Source organism: Perca fluviatilis, chromosome 19, assembly GCF_010015445.1.
Source record: "Perca fluviatilis chromosome 19, GENO_Pfluv_1.0, whole genome shotgun sequence".
Classification (NCBI taxonomy): Eukaryota; Metazoa; Chordata; class Actinopteri; order Perciformes; family Percidae; genus Perca; species Perca fluviatilis.
The window spans coordinates 27,367,857-27,388,713 of record NC_053130.1 but is presented as its reverse complement, the minus strand read 5'-3'; the positions used below and the strand labels follow the sequence as shown (position 1 = coordinate 27,388,713).

Sequence of the window (20,857 nt, the reverse complement as noted above, 5' to 3'; positions counted from 1 at the left end):
ACTTTGAGTCCTTGAAAAAGTGCTATACAAATTCAATTTATTATTATTATTATTATTATTATTATTATTATTATTGTTACATGACCTTGTCAAAACTGACTAGCACTGTAGCCTCTATGCTTGCCCCTCCCAGTATCTCTCGCTTTGTTCCATGACACATATATACACGTATAATTTTATTGAGAATTGGGTCATAATTCATAAATTTTAAAGATACGTACGTCTCAGTCTGATGATTCAATTCAGTTCAATTTTATTTATAGTATCAAATCATAACACAAGTTATCTCGAGACACTTTACAGATAGAGTAGGTTGAGACCACACTCTATAATTTACAAAGCCCCAACAATTGCAGTAATTCCCTCAAGAGCAAGCAGTGCAACAGTGGCGAGGAAAAACTCCCTCTTGGGAAGAAACCTGGGACAGACCCAGGCTCTTGGTAGGCGGTGTCTGACGGTGCCGGTTGGGGATGCGATGAACAGTGGCGATAATAGTCACATTAATAATGGAACAGTGACTTCAAATGGTAGTCGTAGTAGTTCATGTCATATCAGGGCACTGCAGGGCGTTACAGGATGTAGCGTGGCCCAGCAGAGCATGGATGGACGTAGCAGGAAGCAGCAGGGTTTAGCAGGACGCAGGATGACATTGCAGGGCACCGCTGAGCTCAGCAGGGAGTGCAGCAGGACCACGGCGACAGCTGCCACCAGGATCTTTGTGCCAACGTTCTCCAAGGAAATACGCTGGGGGGAAATAACATAAGGACTCCGGGGAGTAAACTCCCCAGAAGCTAGGATTAATAACAAGCATTTCTGGAACGGGATGCACACAAATAGTAATAGAAAGGGAGAGGAGAGAGCAGCTCAGTGATAGACAAGTTCTTCCCGTCTTACCTGAGTTGTCCGCCACTAGAGTAAAATGCTCACCATTCGTTTCTTTGTTCTTTGATATACTACAGTTGAGCTTTAACAGCTCTCAACCGTCATTCCCATAGTGTAATGTGAGGTCTTCTCTTTTCCTTTTATTATGAAGTGATCAAATAAGGTCAACTTTAGTATTATCTTTGAGGTTGAGAAATGAATGTATCTTGTGTCTTGTTCAGGCCACCGTCCAAAAGTTGCTAACAGAGGGGGTGCAGCTTAACAGCCCTGTTGTCCCTGCAGTGGAAAGTGAGCTGTGTGTGTCTGAAGAGGATCCACACTGGGTTGTTTACAGGTAAAAAACTATGCTCACACTGCTAGAATCATGAAACTAGAACACTCTGTCCGTATTTTGTCTTTTGTCTATGCACTATATGTTTCTGATTTATTATTTGCATATCACAAATGTAATACATTATTCATTCATTTCTAAGTTCACATTTGTAATATTAAATGCTTTTACATTGTACACGATCATATCAAGCAATTTCAATTTTATGTTGTGTTTATGACTGTTAATAGCTATAGCAGCAATATCAGCAGCGATTTAAAGGACAAATCAGGCGCAAAATAATTCTAGGTATTAATTACATACGTGTAGCGAGTCGACCGTTCTCTGGGATCTGTTTTCATGCTAATCGAATGTGACCAGTTTTATCTCAAACGCTAATTACCTTATAACGCCAGTCGTTGGGACACAGGTAAAGTAAAAATAAATCACTATTTCTACACCACTAACAAGGCTCAAAATAGCACCACACTTCCACGGTAGCATAATGAGGGTCCCTACATGTAAACTGAAGCATTCAGAACTTTGTAATTGTACAGACAGTTTATTAAAAAGATAGTTTATGAAGACAGTACTGTTCACGTATACAGGTGGGCGAAACAGTCACGACCAGTCGAACGACTAACGCTGTGCAACGTGAGCTGAACTGTCACTTGAAATCTCCCATGGTCCGTGGTTTCCCAATGGGTCGATAGGAATTACGTTTGTGAAATGTAATTACATGGAAATGCATGAATTATATCTGTTTATTAAAATATATTGCACAGCGTTCGTCGTTCGACTGGTCGGACTGTTTTCCCAAGATGGCGCCTGCCTGTATACCTGAACGGTACTGTCTTCATAAACTATTTCCATGTAATTACATTTCCATGTAATTACATTCTTGTACATTTTGTTGTCTTTTGTTATCCAATGTTATTTTTAGATAAGTAGTTTTGACTAAAATCATTACTTAATTTAAATTTTTTTTGTCTCACAAAATGTAACTTAAGTTCGTAAAGTTGATAAAATATTGGTAGTGTATTATATATCATTATATAATCCTTCACTAATGCCAGTGTTGTGCATTAATGGACCTTTTTCACAGCAGACATTTTGACTTGTCATAGTAGGAAAAGTACAGCTGAAATTGATAACCCTAACGATGGCTCAGTTCCATCAAGTGTCCTAGTAAGCTATTTCAGTGCGTCAGCATGCACAATACCAGGGCCTCTCCTAAGTGGAATGCAGCCATCATTAATGCTTTTGAATACACCTGTGCTTTTCCTATTATGACATGTCAACATGTCTGCCGTGAAAAAGGTCTATACACTAAAGGAGTGCCGTTCATTTAACATGCTTATATTTGTGGTGAATGGTGAACTGTTCTGTTTGCAAATTATGAACTTAAACGTGAACGGCAGTTAAGGGCGCTCACGCACAGCTAAATCGGAACCAAATCTTAACCACCCAGGGGGCGCTATGGGAGAAATCAGTTAACTGGCGAACAGACTTAAACGTTAGCCACATCGGCAATGAATTTGAAACAACACCTCGAGTAGAAGCATCTGACCAGTCTCGGAGCAGCTTAAAAAAATTTGTTAAAAAATGATTTGCTATAAACGTGAACTTTTTCTGTGTGAACTGAACTTGAGCTAGCTCTTGTTAAGTGTGAACTTGCAAAACAACGACTAATGCCGCTATGTGGACTGTCAACTCTAGGGGCCCTATCTTGCACTCAGCACAATTGCCTTTGTACACCGACGCATGTATCATTCCTATTTTGCACCCGACGTACAGCAGACTTCTCCCTCCACAGACGCGGGGGTGGTTCCACGAAAAGAGTGGGCGTGTTCAGGTGCAAACGGTCCCTGGTGCTATTTTGCAGTTTCAGAAAACAATTCCGCCACAGACCAGGAAAAACCTGGTCTAAAGTCAGTGGCGCGTTATTCAGATGCTATTTTAGGGGCGCATAATGCGCATACACTTTGCTTCTCTCATCTACACGGACGCAGCAGTTCCCATTATTGCAAACCATACATAATTATAAGGAAAAATATTACTGAAAATGCGCTTCAGGTGTTTGGATAGATCAGGAGGCATTTTACAGTACAGTCCTCAAAAAGTCGCAGCATTCTTTGTGGCTTGTTGTGTTTTACACAACATTTCCATGAATCATGGATGTGTTGATGACATAAATGAGTAAATATTAGAGGACTTAAGGAGACGTGATGTTGGACGGGATCTGGTCCGGGAGTGGCAATGCGCGATGTGCTCCTGGTGGAGCGGGTGGGGGGAGGAGGAAGGGACACAACAGGAGCAGGTGGTGCGTTTGGAGGCCCACGCTCAATGGCTACAGCAATCCTCTCCAGACTTGAGGAGATGCGCCCGAGAGGCCGCAACAACATCGCCACGCGGTCAAGACGGGCATTTATTACTTTGCTGTATCCCGGACAGCTCCCGCTGGCGTGCGCCAGGCAAATCCGCCGTCATAATAGCAATCCACCATGGAACAAGCGCACCTGCTCTTAAAGGGAATGTGAGATGATGCTCTGATTGGTTTATTGCACTTTACGCCCAAACCACACCTAGCTACTTCAGACCAACCCATTTTAGATTTGCGTCCCACAAAGCTACTTGCGTTTCACGTTTGATACTTGCATTTCAGATCGTTAAAATAGGGCCCTAGCTGTTCATAGTCTCTGTTGGTGTGGTTATAAAATGTAAGTGTGTAAAGGGACAATAACTTGTACTCATTTAATGGGGCAATGAGCACACATTTGCATAACTCGTCAGAGGTGATGACAGGCAGTGATGGGAATGAAACAATCTCTTGAACTATAAAGCCATTTCCTAAAAGAGGTTTTGTTTCCTTATCTCTTAAACCAAAAATGCACACCAGAACTGAAACCATTCCTATAACAATAATGTGGTTTAACCAGTCTGAATCACACAGTCTCAACAGCCTATTTTCTTTACTGATTTCACAAGACCTGACTTGTGATTTCATATTAAGCAGTGGAACTAATGCACTAAGTTTACCTTCAGCACATTGCTACATAATGCAGGCTGAGAGCTATAAACAGCTCAAACTAATATATATATATATATATATAAAATATGTGTATATAAAAATCCAATGCATTATAAGTTCAAACAAGCAACTTTTTAAAAATTCATCAACTTTTTCACCTTTGGTTTAATTGGTCACTAGAGACAACACCATGGGGCCAGGATACGGTCTTTCTCTCTCACACAAAACACACAACTTTCTCTCTCCCTTTCCCACTCACCACTGTACTTCTCTATCTCTTTCACCCAGAGGCTGGATCCAGGCTCTGTCTGCCTACGCCACCTCCAAATTCTTGCGGGCAGCAGAGCTCGGAGTAGAGATCAGGGAGCCGTGGGTGGTAGCAAATGCAGCCATTTACCTGTGGAACTACAGCAGCCACTTGTTGGCAGCTGGGGAGTACCAATGCCTGCTGCCCACCTTCCAGAGTCTAGTGGCGATGCTTCAAAAGACAGAGTTCACTGGGTAGGTTGGGTCTCTAAATCTAATATCAGTTTTTATTACAGTGTATGTACCTGTTAGGTAGAATAGTTTTGGTGATTGGCTTGGAGTTCTTGCAAAGTTTATTTTGAGCCAAGCTGCTTCACTAACAATGAATGAAAGAAAAATGTGGGTGCTCAGTGTGTTTTTATAAACAGGTCTCAGTGATTTTTTTTTAGCAGTGGGGGCAGCAACCTCATCGCTGTTCAGAATCCCGTCTATCTTCCAAAATGTAACGCTTCGTATCCAAACGAATTGTGCTTGAAGCTGCAGGCCATCCAATTATAACGACTTCATCCACGTTGTGGAAATCATTTAGATATTGAGCCATTACATTGAACATCTTTTAGATAACAGGAGCCTATCCCGTTTCACTCTCCACAACGCTGTCTTCGGGCAAAAAGTCACGTTGTGAGATTGATAACAGTTAGCTTGCTTGCCTGTTTATGTTTCTTGTAATGTTAGCCATAGTTATTTATTTCTTACCTTGATTTTGGTGTCTGCATTTCAAAGCCATCTCCCACGGTGATGTTTTTGGTGGAGCTGGTCGTTTAATAGTCGACTCGGAAGAAAGCGAACGTTTTGACAATAAACTCCATCAACACAACAGTATGTGGAGTTAAACTGGACGGGCTCAATAACCTCTGAATAGTTCTACTTGTTGTTAAATTGCAACGTGAGCGGCAGCCGACAGGGGGTGTGTTATGTCGGCAGGATAATTTATTTTAAAAGGCAACCGCAACTATTGAGCGTCTGCCCTATTTCTGATACCGTGGCGGAAGAAATTTTGCCATGGCACACCGCCACAATAAAATCAACATAGAGGAAACACTGGGTCTAAACCAGAATATCACGTGTTTGATAAAAAAACTCACAAAATGTCAACATTTTCAGCAAACATGAAACGGTCTAAATGTTTTTAGACTGATGACATTTTTTAAATTACTTAGTGAGTTTTGAAAGTGTTTCATCAGACCAGCAGTCATTTATTCAACCCTCAGTGGACTACTGTGCAAATATAGTCTTTCAATTGAGGTGAAACTTGAAAATTTAATTTTTTTTTAGCTGGTAACCAATATATACACAAATTATTTTATGCACAAAAGTTGACTGAAAATATATTTTCTATGGCATTGTAGCTCACTCACACAAAAAAACCCGGCTGTGTTCTTATTTTGGCTATAGAAAGAAGCAGTGAATATTCATGAAAACCGACCAAACTGTCCTAGGGCATACAAAAAATTATGTGAATGTTGGGATTCAATGATATTCTCATGTAATGATGTGGCCAAGGAGAGAAACATTTTGCAGTCCTAATCTGTGGTAAGGGTTTTCACTTTTAGGAAGAACTAAAATATGAAAACAAAGATATTTGGCCTTCAAGCCCAACTTTCAGTCCTTGTTTTTTCCAGATAATGTCAGTTTGGAGCATTCTTCAATTGTATTTTCAGGAATCGTGCTTTATTTGTGCTGCTGTGTGATGCTGTGGCCCGAGGGTTGATCCAGCCTCTGCGTAGACAAGACAGCGCTGAGCTAGCCCCGCCAGGAGACAAGGACGTAAACAAACCTAAGAAGGGGATGGAGAAGGCTGTCAGCGGGGTTCTCTTAGACCCTGTTGCCCTTCAGGATGTCCACAAGGCATCAGAGGTATGTCAGTATCTGTGTATGTGTGTGGGATGTGGGCCATGGGCACCTGTGTGTGGCTGTGAACTGTCTTATTAATATATTTAATAAGTACCATAGAATTATTTGTGACGAATAGTGACTTTCGGTTTTATTAAGTTACAGTTACATTATTGGAACATTCGTCTTTGGTCTCATAAAATGCCTTTTTAAACAAACCCGCCTGTTATGCAGTAGCAGGGGTGAACACACCAATTCATGTTCCTATGTCCCTAACGTGTGGATAAAACCTACCTATGTCACCCTATTTTTTCATAGAATTCTCTCTGACTCCATATATTTTTATACAATCATAACCACAGTTGGATACAAACTTCCTATGTCACAATACATTTGCATTAAAGCTGCACACATCACTATACATTTGCATCAAAATGCCCTCTCTTGCCGTACATTTATATTAAAACTCCCTATATCAACATTAATTTGCAAGTCACCATATTTGCATAAAAGATAATTACTTAGAGGGCAACTATCTGGTAAGAGTCCATTGGTAATTGCACAGTCACTAATTCTGCCCAAAATAATATAGAAGATAAGAAATAATCAATCCCAAAGAAGGATTGATGAGGTCGAGAGGGTTTTGAAACCTCCAATTAGTATGCAAATCATGAAAACTCGGAAACCAGTTTTTCTGGGACCTACATGAAGATCAGATAGTAAAGTAAAATAAAACATGTTTAGTTGGGAGTTTTTTGATTGGTTGTATTTTGTTGAAGCAAACATGATTGATCCTCTGTCAAATCCCCAGACTGAATGTGGTGGCTTGAGCTGCTTCTTTTCAGTCTCTGATCTTTCCACTGTGAAAACAATGTCTGAAATTAGAGGATGGATACCCGAACTGAGCCCGCGGGACCTGTCGGGACCTGTCGGGACCCGGCGGTACCCAACGGGCCGGGCCGCGTTCGGACAGATATTTAGAAATGATGTTCGGGTTTGGGTCGGGCTCGGTCACATCAGCGCGATAAGGCATTGAACATTTAAAATTAAACAGCTTATTAACGTGCGCTTGTTGCCCCGTGTGCACTGATGCGCTCATCTGTTGATGTTTCCTAATGCCTTCCTGCAGTTGCTTAATAAAAGCGGGCTTTCCACACAAACAAACCTACATGTGTCATTAGTATGAGAAAAAAATGAGATTTTAAGTGGGTCGGGCTCGGACATAAATATCTTAATGCCTGTCGGGCTCAGGCCGGACTCGGACTCGGATAGAAGAATGCAGCCCGATCCACACTCTATCTGTAATGTCAGCTTGAAAACAGATCACAATCTCTGAAAAACGCTGAATGGAGTGTGAGTGAGACTCTGAAAGGAGAATGTGTATAATCTGCATGGAGTTTGCCTAATCTTTGCAAGACGTGTTCAGAAACTCAAATTTTAGTCTTTTGCACAGATATGTATAAAACGGTTTACACGCTGACAACTCGTTTAATGTTTTAAACTTTCAAATTTCCTTATTCAAACAACATTTCAAACCATCACAGCTTGCTTTCAACCTTCCGTGTGTTCTATCTTAATTTTATGAATTATGAAACAGGTTTCAAACCTGAAATGAGAAGCTTTTTTCATGTTATTTCCAAGCTATCAAACTTCATGTCGATAAAATGTAAACTTCTAGTACATCCATCTCTTGGAATGTACTGTATTTCAGCCCTTTTATTAGTATTAATAATAATATGTTATTATTACTATGTCATAAAGGTAATGGAGTTTATCAAAGCCAGAGGTGACAACGAAACATGTTGTTACATTTGTTATTAGTCATGAAAACTTCGTTTGTACCAAATACTTACCAAAACATGCTTCCGCAGATTAGATGTGGAGTTATCGAATGCTGCCAGTTCAGTCACCTTTGTCAGGCACATCTGGCATTGCATGATGGTACTATTGGCCCTCTTGTGGCCAAGGATTTTCGTCGTTTTGGGAAGCAGAATTCAATGTTTTAGCTAGCATTTCTACTGAAACAGTCACTAAACCGTCGTGGCTCGCCTGATCGACCTCCATCTCGTTCTCAATCTCCTACAGAAAGACTTGGCGCCTGGTAGGCAGCCTAGATGCTGATCATTCGTCACTGTAGTGGTTCCGGGCGCGATTTATTTTCTTCCTTTCGGTTTTCGTTAGTCAAAGTTTTTTTTTTTTTACTCCATAACGGATGTAGTGAAATACAATACTTCACTCAAAATGTGATCAAGTAAATTTTTAATTACCGATTTAAAAAAAAAAAACTCCTTGAAAAATACAAAATACACAACAAAACTACTCAATACAGTAACATGAGTAAATGTATTTCGTTACTTTCCACCTCTGATCAAAGCATACAAGAATGCAAAGAAGAAAAAAAAACACTTGTATATCTTGAGGCTTAGCAATCGAGGCAAAAAAAAGGGTTATGGACACAGACATTGTTTACACATTGCATTTGTATCTGTATTTTAAAACTATGAAGCCTTTCTGTCTATGACAGATGTTGTTGACATTCCTATATTCTTTTCTCGTCCATCCTTTGAAACACATTACTCCATGCATGCACACACATACATACACACTCACTCACTCACTCACTCACTCACTCACTCACTCACTCACTCACTCACTCACTCACTCACCTCACTCACCTCACTCACTCACTCACTCACTCACATACATGTAGCTTCCATGATTTAGTGTCTTTATGCCATTGAAGTCTGATGTCTCTGTTCTCTTACTGTGCTGCAGTTGCCAATTAAACCCTGTTTCCTTTCTCCTTTTCTATTCAAAGGATCCACCATGAATATCAGCTCTAAATCCAGATGAAAGGCACTTTATCAGTGAATTATTAACTACATTTCATCGTGTCTGTTTCCCTTTTGAAGGAAAGATTAAAAAAAAATAATAATTCCAATACATTTTTTATAAATAGTCTTCAGTACAACAGGGTCAGATACAGTGTCTGACTTGAACAAAGTCTTACTGAGTTCTGAGTGTTTTGTGTCCCTGCAGCTGATAGACTGGCAGAGGGCCTTGGGCTAGAGAAAACCCAGGGTGTACAGATGTGTATCATCATGTATAGTATTTGATAAATACTTTGATCCACATTAACATTATTAATATCATTTAGGATTATGCCTAATCTTGACTATGTTAATGTCATGTTCTACTTATTGAGCTTCTCAGACTGCTAATACCGTACCAAGTACTACATCTAGTTGATAGAATGCAAGCTCATTGTTGTTTTCTACACTTCCTCCTAGCTGTGTGACTACGCCCTTTGCATATCCAACATCCCCGGGGAGACTGTCCCCATCGCAGCAAGGAAGCAGGTGGTGGCCACATGGGTTCAGATCAAGAGGCTCTTGCAACAGCAGATTGGCTCAAAGATGGACACTAACGATGAGGTACCATTCTCTGTGCCGTCGTTTTAGATTGCTAATCCGTTTTTAGGGCATAATCAACATTGTAAAGCACTGTTCATAACATTTTAGTCCAGGATTAGGTTGCACTAGTTATTCATAAATCAATTACTATGTTCGAATATAAAGTCCTTCCCAAGCTCCTTCCCATAGTAACTACTAGCTAGTGATTTACTAAATCAGGTTGCACCATTGAAACTTAAGAAATGTCTTAGCTATTAAAGATTTTAGTAATATGTAAATCATTGATTATTTTGTGAAATGCAATTTAAAATCTATAAGATTTACCTTTTATCATTATGAAAGCATTTGTCAATTTACAGCTTAGATATGTCAAGTTTATTCCATTATTACCTCTTTTACCCTTCACTCATATATTAGCAAGCTTTTGTCCACAATGATTAAATCACTAAATAGGAACTATTTAGTATCTTTAATCTTTATGTAAAAAGCAACCGGTCAATATGTAAAACTCCAATTAGTAAACGCTTACTGTATGTTAGAGTTAGGCTAAATTTGGACTTACAAACAGTGGGTGTAACCGGCTCCAGTGGTCGGCAAGCTTTTCTCAACAGATTACTGTCAATTAACAAATATGACAGGTGTCAGTAGTGTTTGTTATTGAGCATGTAATTTACTTCCAATTTATGCACTGATAGTTACTAGAGTTACTAGATAGTGACAGTTTTATCTTGTTTATAATAATTATAGAGATGTGGACCAATTATTTGCACAGGGTCCCCTCTTTTTGTTACTCATTCACACATATGAATTCATGATGTGATGTAGGCAGGTGCCGAGTAAAATGTAAACTGGTCTTACCAATTATAGCGATCCCTGGCCCTGCCTTTCGCTGCTCAGTCATACTATGTCTGGTCTGCATGTTGATACTTTCAGCTGCACACATGCCTCTGAGTGGTCTGTTGTCAGCCGACTGTGAGATAGATTAAGCACAGTCTCAAGATGTGAAAAAGATCTGTTTACACATGTAGGTAGATTGTTGAGATTTATGCAAACCAATGAAGTCACTTTACACTTTTACACCACATTTTAGAAGTTTAATGTTCTACAAACTAGGATTTCTATGCAACTTGTGGGAGAAGTATGCTGTGACTGTGAAAAGAACCAGAAATAGTTAAAAGTTGGGTGAATGCATTAGGGGTTGTGATTAGGGTTGCAAGATATATTGACTCAATATCGTTATCGCAATATATCGAAAGTGTCGCAATAAGTATACAATATTTAGTTTATTTTGTGGAGCACTGCGTCCCGTCCATTGGCTGTGTGGCTTAGTTGTGTTCGATTTAGAGCCCGCTTGAAACGCTATAATGATCATGTTTCATTGGCCAGTTACCGTGCCACTTGCACATGTTAGTGCACATCAGCGCACGGGTCTACTAACAGGTGACAAACCCAATTAGGGCTGTCCCAAACGATTATTTTTTAAACGATTAATCTAGCGATCATTTTTTCGATTAATCTAACGATTAATTTTTCAATTAGCGATTATTTTCCCATTGCTCAATTATTAACAATTTACACAAAACAAATTTCATTAAGGTTCAAATCTCTATTTATTAAAATTGTTTAACACTGCACTGTTTGTAGTGCAACCTGAAGCCAGATGTAGGCTATCAATCCAACAACAAAATACAGTCACTTTCAGGAGGAATACAAAAATAAAAACTTCAAGTAAACAGAGCAAGTGCAAAAAGAGTAGCCTGTATTTGCTTTTTTTAACAGTAGTAGGTAAAATAATGAATAAGCCCTTGTTTAACATCCAAGCTCTTTTCCCTTTAATTTAACTTTAATTATTTGTATCTAAAGGCTGGTTAAGCACTGTAGGGAGGAGAAGTTGGACAGTTTTTTTTGTCTCGTTCCAGTGATTGGCACATCTGGGTGATGGCGTCGGATATGCGTTAGCATGTCCTGTTCTGTAGACATGGTCGTTATTTATTTATTAATGTTGGACCAGTCCAATATGACCGTCAGTTGAGATAAACCTTCTGTTGTAAGAAAACTTGTTTAATTTGTTATGACTCTATTTTGATGTTTGTTTTCCCTTACTGTCGTAATTTTACATATGTTTAAAAATATCTAAATTAATATCGATATCACAATATTCATAATCGATATCGCAATATCACATTTTGTCAATATCGTGCAACCCTAGTTGTGATCCCTGCATCACTGCAATTGGAGTTAGTTGGCAAGTGCAAAAGTGCAGAATAATGGAGAAAATATGTAACAAAATTGGTTTTAAGTAAGGGCAAAAAAAAAATTTAGTATTGCAAATTTCGTGATGTATGAAGGATGTTATTTTTATACTTTCCTAAGCAGTTATTTTCTATTTCTTGGAGGGGCTGGTATCCTCTATGTATACTATATCTAAGATTAAAATGCCTGCTTTAAAACTTATAATTGCACGACAAAATGTGTGATATGTAAAGGAGGGTGAATACCTGCTGAGACAACTGTATAGCTGATTTTCATAACATAATCATGTTACATTCAGAAGGTATTCTGTATTATGGTCTCAGGTCACAGTTATTGTATAATGTGTTTATAATATTGTAGACTGATGATGCCTGACATTTTCATTAATCTTTTTGATGTGGTAGGTGTTAACTTCCGGTTTATCCTTATTACATTATTGTATCCACTGGTCTGTAATCACCTCCAGCTGTCTTCTTTCCTGATTGTACTGCTTTTCAGTGGGACAGAAATGTGGGCGCTTATACAATTTGTCAGTTAAACAGTCACAATAATCCTCCAACCATTTGTCAGCCCAGAATTTCCTGCCCTACATTAGTCCCTTCAGCCTGATGTGCTTTGAGTCACAGCTAAATGGGGTTTGCTTCTTGCAAATTAAGACATCCAGTGTTAATACAGTATAAATGGGGTTGTCTCTAATCTCAATAAATCATTCATCAACTCATTTTCCACACAATAGCAAGTCATACATTATCAATGAGGTTATCTCTGCGGTATTTGGGACACATACTATATCATATAGTATGATAATCATACTGCAGGGCCATGTAAAATTTATAAGCAAATAGTAATACAGGTATATGTCTTTTGAAAAACTAAAGTTGGTGTATATTCAGCAAAGGACTGCATTTCTCAGTATGCATCGTTCTTTTCCCCATTTGCAGAGTGAGAATGACGAAGTGTCAGTGATGACGCGTGTGCTGGTTGGAGTGGAGATGCTCCAGTGCAATAGGAACCCGAGGCATATGGAGTTCTCTGTTCCCAGTCTCTCAACGGTATGTACTTCTTTGGTCATGTTTTCTTACAATAGCTTTTGCCCAGATGGTAACAGCAGATGCCAAGATGGCCTGTGCGCCCTCAGACCCTCTCTGCATCTCATCATGTGTCAATCTCTTTAAAATACTCTAGCTGCCTTTATCATCATGCATGATCAAGAATTTCCTTGACATGAGATGTGCTATGCAAATCTGTGGAGAATCCCACTGAAGGCCCTTTGTCCTTTTTCTACACCGTAGAATATATCGTCTTATACTCTCTCATCTGTCCATCATTCCTCGGCTTTCCTCCTTCCTTTTCTTCACATCATCTGTGCATCTTGTCCTCTTTTGAATCCTATGCACTTGCCCCATTTTCCCCATAATCTTCCCATCACTCTCTACCCCCTTTTTCCTCATCCTTTTTCCCTTGTTTTTTATTTTTATTTTCCACTTCTCCATAATCCTTCTTTCATCTCATCTTTCATTTTCTGTGTACCCTCACTATTCTCATTCCTTTGCTACCTTCCTCTCCATCCCTGATTAACTCCTACATTTGCTTTACATCTTTGTTATTTGCTATTTCTTTTTCCCACTCTTGTCTTTACTTTTTTTAAACTACCCCTCTGCTTACCACCTCCTGTCTTTTTCTTTGGCAATCATTTCTTCATCCCCTTTCTTTTTGACTTCAATGACTGTTTTTGCCTTTCCTTTGCCTTTCACTACAATTTCGCCATTCCCGGGTTGCCTTAATTGCCCCTCCCACACACACGCACGTTTCCCTCCCCTGTTTTCATTCCCTTCCTACTTGCCTCCCCTACCCTCTCTCTTCTCATCTTTTCTATCACTCAATCCTCCTTTCCTTCTCCCATACTCCTCCTCTCCTTTTCCCTCACCACCTCCATTTTCCTCCCCTCCCTTCTTCTCTTTCTTCACCTAAAGCTGGTGAGCATGGCGTCTGAATGCAGCTGGACTGACGCCGTGGTGAAGTTGCATGTGTGGTGCCAGCTGGCTGCCTTCTGCCACAATGCCAAGAACCACAGCTTGGTGTTGTGCTGCACCAAGAACGCTCTGCAACTGGAAGAAGCAGCAGCAAAGAGCCTCAACACCATGCCCTGTGTTTTGTAAGTGTAGTTGGCTGATTAGTTTTAACGTTATTTCAACAATAAGATAATTTTAGAAATGCTCAGGTCTTTTTTTCTCTAATTCTTAAAAATGGGCAAGAGACCATGCACTTGATATGAATGTGTGCACTTTGTTATGGAAAGCACTAAAAGTAGGTGTTAGGAGTGGTTGAGACTTTTGCTTCCAAAGCTCTCTGAGGAGCAGGTGACATCTTGTGCATATTCAAGAGTATTGCAGTTTATATGAATGAGCAAGCATTGCTTTCCATTTTTACATGAAGTCCCAATGTTTGAATTTCATGAATATGCAAAGGGACAGTTTTCTAGGTAATGTCAGTTTTACATTTTGAATGAGTGAGTGACTTTGAATGACAGCTAATACATGTCTTCATATCCCTAGGTATGGCCTGACTGCGGTGAATGAGATGCTGAGCAGTGCCAGTTGTTTGAGGGGTTTAAGTTTAGTCCACGAATCCAATGGAGATCTACACACTTACAGAGAGGCTTTGAGGGTGCTTCTGTCCAGTGTCAGGTGCTGTTTACAGTCAGTTTATGTATTGACTAATGCCTTGGGCAGCTAAAAATTTGTTTTGAAAGATGTTCCTCTACATTTTTTAATTATTCACCTTATATGTGCTTGCTATCTTCTCATGTCCATAGCTATGCAGAGAAGGCTGAGAATCCAGCAATGTGTGCCACTGCTGCCAGGCATTACTGGAACACATGTCTACCCCTGACACAGACTCCTGAGGATAGGTGGCAGCTCCATCAGTCCCTGGAGAAGATTCTGTTTGCTCTGGTTCATACCAACACAAAACATGCAAATGTATGGACCCTTCTTTAGCCATATTCACACATTCACTTTAATCCATTTTATTATTTATTTTAGTGTCATGTATAGGCGAGCCAGAGTTGATTTTTGTATTATACTTACTCCTTACTACATAAATCTTCTTCTTTTTTATTGTGAACAAAAGCAAAACTAAATCCTTTTGAAGATACTTCTGTGATGTTTAGACCCTCCCAGGTCTTTATCAGGCAAATGGTCAACATGACGATAGACAATGTACTGTATACAGTAGATAACTGATGACATGTTGTAGTCCTAGCCAAGTGATCAGGCAAGAAATATACAGCCACACACAACATTAAAATTGAAATAGTTTCACAAAAGTTTTATAAATTGCAAAATGTAAATACAGTATTTCAATATATATATAAATATTTGAGATATTTAAAAAGAGGTGTACAGCAGTTTTTTGGAGCTTTAATCTAGCGTCCTCCATGAATCTGTTATTCAGCAACACTTTCAATTTTTAGTCTTGCCAACTGCTGACAGGACAAAAGTTCCGCCATAAAAGTACTAGCAACAAAATGAATAGCAAGTGAGCAAAACAAGAATTGAATGACAGCCAAACTGACATTTCATGTTCTGCTATATTTAACAACTGTAGTTTAGTTGCTATTAAACTGAGTAAAATATGCTGCAAAGTTCTTAAACTTGCTCAGTCATGTTTAATTGATGATAGAATTGATGAAAAAAATGTTGAGGGTGCTACAGGGGAGAAGTGGGAGAAAACCTATCCTGCCCGCGGACAGCAATCTAGCCAGGGGGATAAACACTCGTTCAAATGCAAAATAACTTAATATCCATAATTTATTGATTCATCTGTGGTGTTTTTTTCCCACTTATCACAGTTCAGCAGTGCTGCGAATCACAATAAACAAGGAAAAAAGCTAACCCATACAGCTGTGTCTTGTCTAAACAGACAATGTGATTTTTTTTTTTTCTGCATGGGAGGCCCAAGTGTGAAACCAGTAATGGGTGTGAAAGGAGATTTACAGATAAAGGGGCAGAGTGATATACAGGGCAAGGCCAGATAGCAGTTTCTGTTATCAGTAAGCTTTAAGTACGACCAACTATCCAACATTCTTTTATCCCCCTTGTAGCAACTTAAGGATTAACCCTTTCCCTTTTTTTCAGAAACAGGGTAGAGTGAAAGGCTTGCTGACTTCGACAGCACTGCCTCTCCGGAGTTCTAAACATGAAGCAACAGGTGAGTGGTAAAAGGACCCTGACATGTTTCAACTGAAATTTCTTTTTGAATTTTGGAAGATGTTTTTTTTTTTTGCTTCCTGTTGTGATTCTGATTGTTTTTCTAAATATATATATGTATATAAAATGTATAGATATAATCGTATATAGATGTTAACTTTTTGCCATTTGAAAAAAAAAAAACATGAATTTGGATTTGTCTGCATTTAACACCAACTTAAGTTGAGTTAAATGGGACTGAACAACATCAAAGGCAGGCTGCAGGAATTAATTATGGATGGAACAAAAAAATTGATTTATTCCACAACAAGCAATTAAGCTTTGGTGCCTGTGACATTTGCATTTGGACAGGCTATTTGGACATCTGAATTTCTTAGATCTACATTGATATTTACATTATTACCACACGCCTACATTAGATTACTGATTAATGATCTAAATATGTATTTCTGTGTATCCATAGATGAAGAGGACCTAATCCTGAGAGCAGCCATTTACAGCTTGTTGCTCCACAACCACATTGATAAATCAGCCTGGAAAAGTGCTTTGCAGCTGCTGGACCAAGCTATTAGAGACATGCCTCGCACCAGACACCGACTGTGAGTAAAAAAATAAATAATGTTGGGCAAGAGGGGCTGGGGAACAGATATATGAGAGACTGGCAAGGTAGATAGAAAGAAATCTTATTGTCCTCTGTGTTTTACCAGACCTCTGCTGAAACACCGAATTCTGGTAAAAGCACGACTGGGAGAAAATGTACTGACGGACATGCAGATGTTACAAGACGAAGGAGAGCAGTGCTGTTCATTTATGTGGCACCAGGTGGCACTGTGTGCTGGCAGTCTAACCCAACAACTTACCTGCTACCAGAAATCCATCACCTCTTTGTTGGTAATGCCTCTGTTCTGGCACCATTTTTACATCCTTACCCAAACCTGATGCAGATTCACGCAGATCGATCATGCTTTGAATCTGTCATATTAGAAAGTTGTAGTTGTGAAGTTCATAATTTGATCTCCTGTGTAGTCTGACACTGAACAAAGGCAATATTTCTAGCAAGGTCTCCAGCACCATCATGTGCAGCCACTGTGTCATTGCAACTGTGTTTCCAAGTGCACATTGCGATGACTTGGAATACCGGAGGAGATTGTTTGGATAGGTTAAGTTTAGTAGAGTTAGGCTTAGGATGAAATAAATGTGTTATACCATCAATAGGTGTCACTTCCAAAACATCCAAAAGCTCCAGGCCACAAAAAGGACTATTTCCTGTCAACTATCTAACATAGGCGAAATGGAAAAAATAAATGTTTTGATTGACTTGTATTTTTGTGATGCCATTTGTGAACAGAATGTAGAAACTCAGTGGCAGAAGGCCAACCTTCTACTAGAGTTTGGAGAGTGGCTGTACTGTCACAACTTCCCCAAAGGCAATGCCCAACACCAGGTCCAGTGGGCCATAGATATCCTTCTACACTTGGAAACTGAACAGGCAGAAGGAGCAGGTACAAATCATTGACTCACCTTGTGCACTGTATCATGACAAAACTTTGTGAATGGCTTGTGGGTTTTGTTAATTATGCTTTTAAATCTAGAAGAAAAGGTAACCGATTTAGAGAATTCCCCTTAATGCATAAATCTCAGGGGTCTTATGCCATATGGATTCAGTTGAGGCTGTGTATTTTTATTTTAGAAAATCCCTGTGTTACACTAAGGGGAATGTATAGTTTTGAAACAGTCTAATAAGTATATACGAACAAATTTCAAGTTACATAACTCGTAAAACACAAACTTGCATTGTTTTACAAATTATGTAACTTGATACTTCTGTGTAAACATTTACACAGCAAATGTTGTTCAGAGGAAAAGGAATTGACCAGACAAAGACACTGAATTCTTAACATCCCATGTGGGTACCGCTGAGAATTGCATAGCACTATTTAAAAGCCTGCTGTGAGAAGTTGTTTTAGTCTCCTGCTATGAGCCTCGTGAACTATTCCCAGAGAGACAAACTGAACACTATTTACATAGATATGTGCCTGTGTATTATTATCTTTTTTCTATAATTGCTAAAAATAATGGTAATGTTGGTGTTCAAATATGCTTACAGATTATTGTACATATCTGTCCTGTTTCCTGTTAAAGTCTTTGTCACAGTAAATGTTATATGTTATCTTTCCTCCAGAGGATAAGTCCAAAAAAAGGGATTTAAGCTCCGTTAAATGTGAGTCCCTGGTGGGAGTCCAGGGCTTGTTATTCACACAAAGTTTGTCAAATCTGAAGGAGGTGCGGCACCTTGACAGCTTGGTTCGAGCACACACTCTGCTCGCTGTCATGGCAGACAAGACTTCACCTGAGCACCAGCTTAACCTGCTCAGAGCCTACAGTTTTGTGCTTCAAATATGGCAGGTACTGTATCTTTACAACTTCACAACATTGTCCTAAACTCACCCAACTCTGATAATGTGGATGAGGCTTTTCTTCAAATGCAAATTATGTTTAAGTTGAGTATGGGACATCTATGTGCGCTGTTTGTCACTCCAGGTGTCCTTGGCAGTGGGTTGTGAGATTTCTAATGAGATGGTAAAGAGTCAGCCATCCCAGCCTCCTCCCTCTGCTGGATCCAAAAAAGACAAAGACAAAGACAAGGGCAAAGGCAAAAAAGTAAAAGATGTAGGTCTGTCCTGTGTAACATACAGTGCTAGGTATTTACTTTTGAAAAATAATGCAGTTACTTGTTTGTCAGTAACTGTCAGCTATTGTTCACCCTCTCAGTCTGTATGATGAAAAAAAATAATGCTTTGAAATGCTGTCTTATGATTTTTGTCATGTTCACTAATTTCAGTATTTTATTTATTATTGAAAATGAGCTCACATAATACCTGACACTACACAATATGAAAACATACAATATGAAAATGATTAAAATATGACATTTTGCATACTATTTGTATAAATTATTATACATAAAATATTCTTTACGGATCTTTACTGAACTTTAATTAGTTGTGGTTCATTTAAAAATGGTGACTGCTTTTTCGTAATAAAGTATCAATTCTGTGTCTAATCTGTTTGACCAGCCTCCCCCTGCAGAAGAGAGACCTAAACCTGTTTCCTTGGATCCGGCAATTCCTTCCAGCCCTAAGGACTGGGCTCGCTACGTCTGTCCTGACCAGGCCAGGCAGATCTTCAGAAGCAACATTAACCCCCACTGTATCAATACACAGAGCATAACAAAGCAGGCAGGACTCCATATATTTCCTTTACATTTCTCTCAGTGTCATAACCATCTACCATATATGATATTGTCACTGATTTCAGTCTTGTTTTTAACATAGCAGGGATTGTATGGTTATACATGATCAATGGCTCAGCTGCCTAAAGCATCGACTTGTTATCGATGTCGCTCTAAGGAGCTGTCGTTTATTGGTCAAGAGGATGTACATTTATTGATCTGTGTGGCTCCAATTAAGATGCAAGGTTGAAAGCCGAGTATTCTGAATTCAATATGTGTTGTAATTAACTCATTAGTGGATCTCCAACCAGACTGTGATGAAAGTAATGAGAGAGAATGATATGATAGGATTTAATTCATTAGGAAATAGCGCAAACAGGTGAAACCATGGGCCATTTCCTATTATTGTATTACAATTTTGTGAGTATCCCTGTAAGAATAAGATTTATATTTTTCCATTTATTTGTTTTTTTGCTGTAGACGCAAAGCCTGTTTTATCTCAACCTTCTGGAAAAAGAGCTCCACTCACTCTCACTCGGCCACCTCACCCTACCCATAATGCATCTAGCTGAGACCATTGCTAATGACCTTTTGGATAGGAGGAGCCTCTCCGACCTCTACCGACTTAGGTAAGAACATAGACTCCATAGATTTGACATGTTAAAGTCTTGAAGAGAAATGTCGCATGAAGCCTTTTGTGGCCCCCGATGGACAAAATCTAATAAATTGTGATTTCACTCTGCAGCCCGCTCCTCATCTTTGCTTGAGGCTAGTGATTCCAGGCTACTTTAGCTCTATAACACACCTTATCTCCAACCAAACTGTCAGCAGTCCAGTTGCACTGTGGGTTATCTAGATGCCAGGTTTTTAAGAATGCATGGAATGAAAAAGACAACATCTCTGGTTCTGCTGCATCAATTTTGATCTATTCATCATTTTTCTTCACTGTACATCACAAGTCTGAAAATGTTATAGAACTACTCTTTTTATATTTCATAGGGATGTCAACAATACTGAGATAGATCTGTTTTTTTAGAATACAGGTTTCCAATTTACTTTATTTAAATTGTGTGCCACTGCAACATAATTATTGGACAAAAGTCAGCTGTTAAACGGCAATCAAGTCCCATGAAAGCAGAGAAAACTGCGGAAGTGAGGAATTACATTTTATGTAGTGACTTTGTTTTTGTTGCTTTGTTTTTTCCTAAATAGAATTGTGAGGACCTGTTGTCAGCTGGGTTTGGAGACACATTCACCATATCAGGAGAATCTCCTGAATCTGAGTAGAATCCAAGAACAAGAGCAGATGGGGTATGTCAACTCAGCTATAGCAAAATTATCTGCAAAAAACATCTTGCTTTAATGATCTTACGATATGACGTTTAT

General features: G+C 39.1%; 1 protein-coding gene across 3 annotated transcripts in view; it reads left to right on the top strand.

The window, feature by feature from the left end:
- Positions 1-20,857, top strand: part of LOC120548360 (cilia- and flagella-associated protein 46) — a 70,810-nt gene that overhangs the window by 12,889 nt on the left and 37,064 nt on the right. Inside the window, exons 17-33 of one of the 3 annotated variants that reach the window (XM_039784593.1) lie at positions 1,104-1,216; positions 4,512-4,724; positions 6,191-6,386; positions 9,653-9,796; positions 12,970-13,080; positions 14,002-14,183; positions 14,584-14,715; positions 14,844-15,009; positions 16,174-16,240; positions 16,703-16,838; positions 16,947-17,130; positions 17,588-17,741; positions 18,422-18,645; positions 18,781-18,909; positions 19,317-19,478; positions 19,952-20,100; positions 20,684-20,782. In XM_039784593.1, the coding sequence (XP_039640527.1) occupies positions 1,104-1,216; positions 4,512-4,724; positions 6,191-6,386; positions 9,653-9,796; positions 12,970-13,080; positions 14,002-14,183; positions 14,584-14,715; positions 14,844-15,009; positions 16,174-16,240; positions 16,703-16,838; positions 16,947-17,130; positions 17,588-17,741; positions 18,422-18,645; positions 18,781-18,909; positions 19,317-19,478; positions 19,952-20,100; positions 20,684-20,782 (2,561 nt within the window). Of the gene's footprint in view, positions 1-1,103; positions 1,217-4,511; positions 4,725-6,190; positions 6,387-9,652; positions 9,797-12,969; positions 13,081-14,001; positions 14,184-14,583; positions 14,716-14,843; positions 15,010-16,167; positions 16,241-16,702; positions 16,839-16,946; positions 17,131-17,587; positions 17,742-18,421; positions 18,646-18,780; positions 18,910-19,316; positions 19,479-19,951; positions 20,101-20,683; positions 20,783-20,857 lie in introns of all 3 variants that reach the window. The other 2 variants (XM_039784594.1, XM_039784591.1) reach the window with 2 other exon arrangements.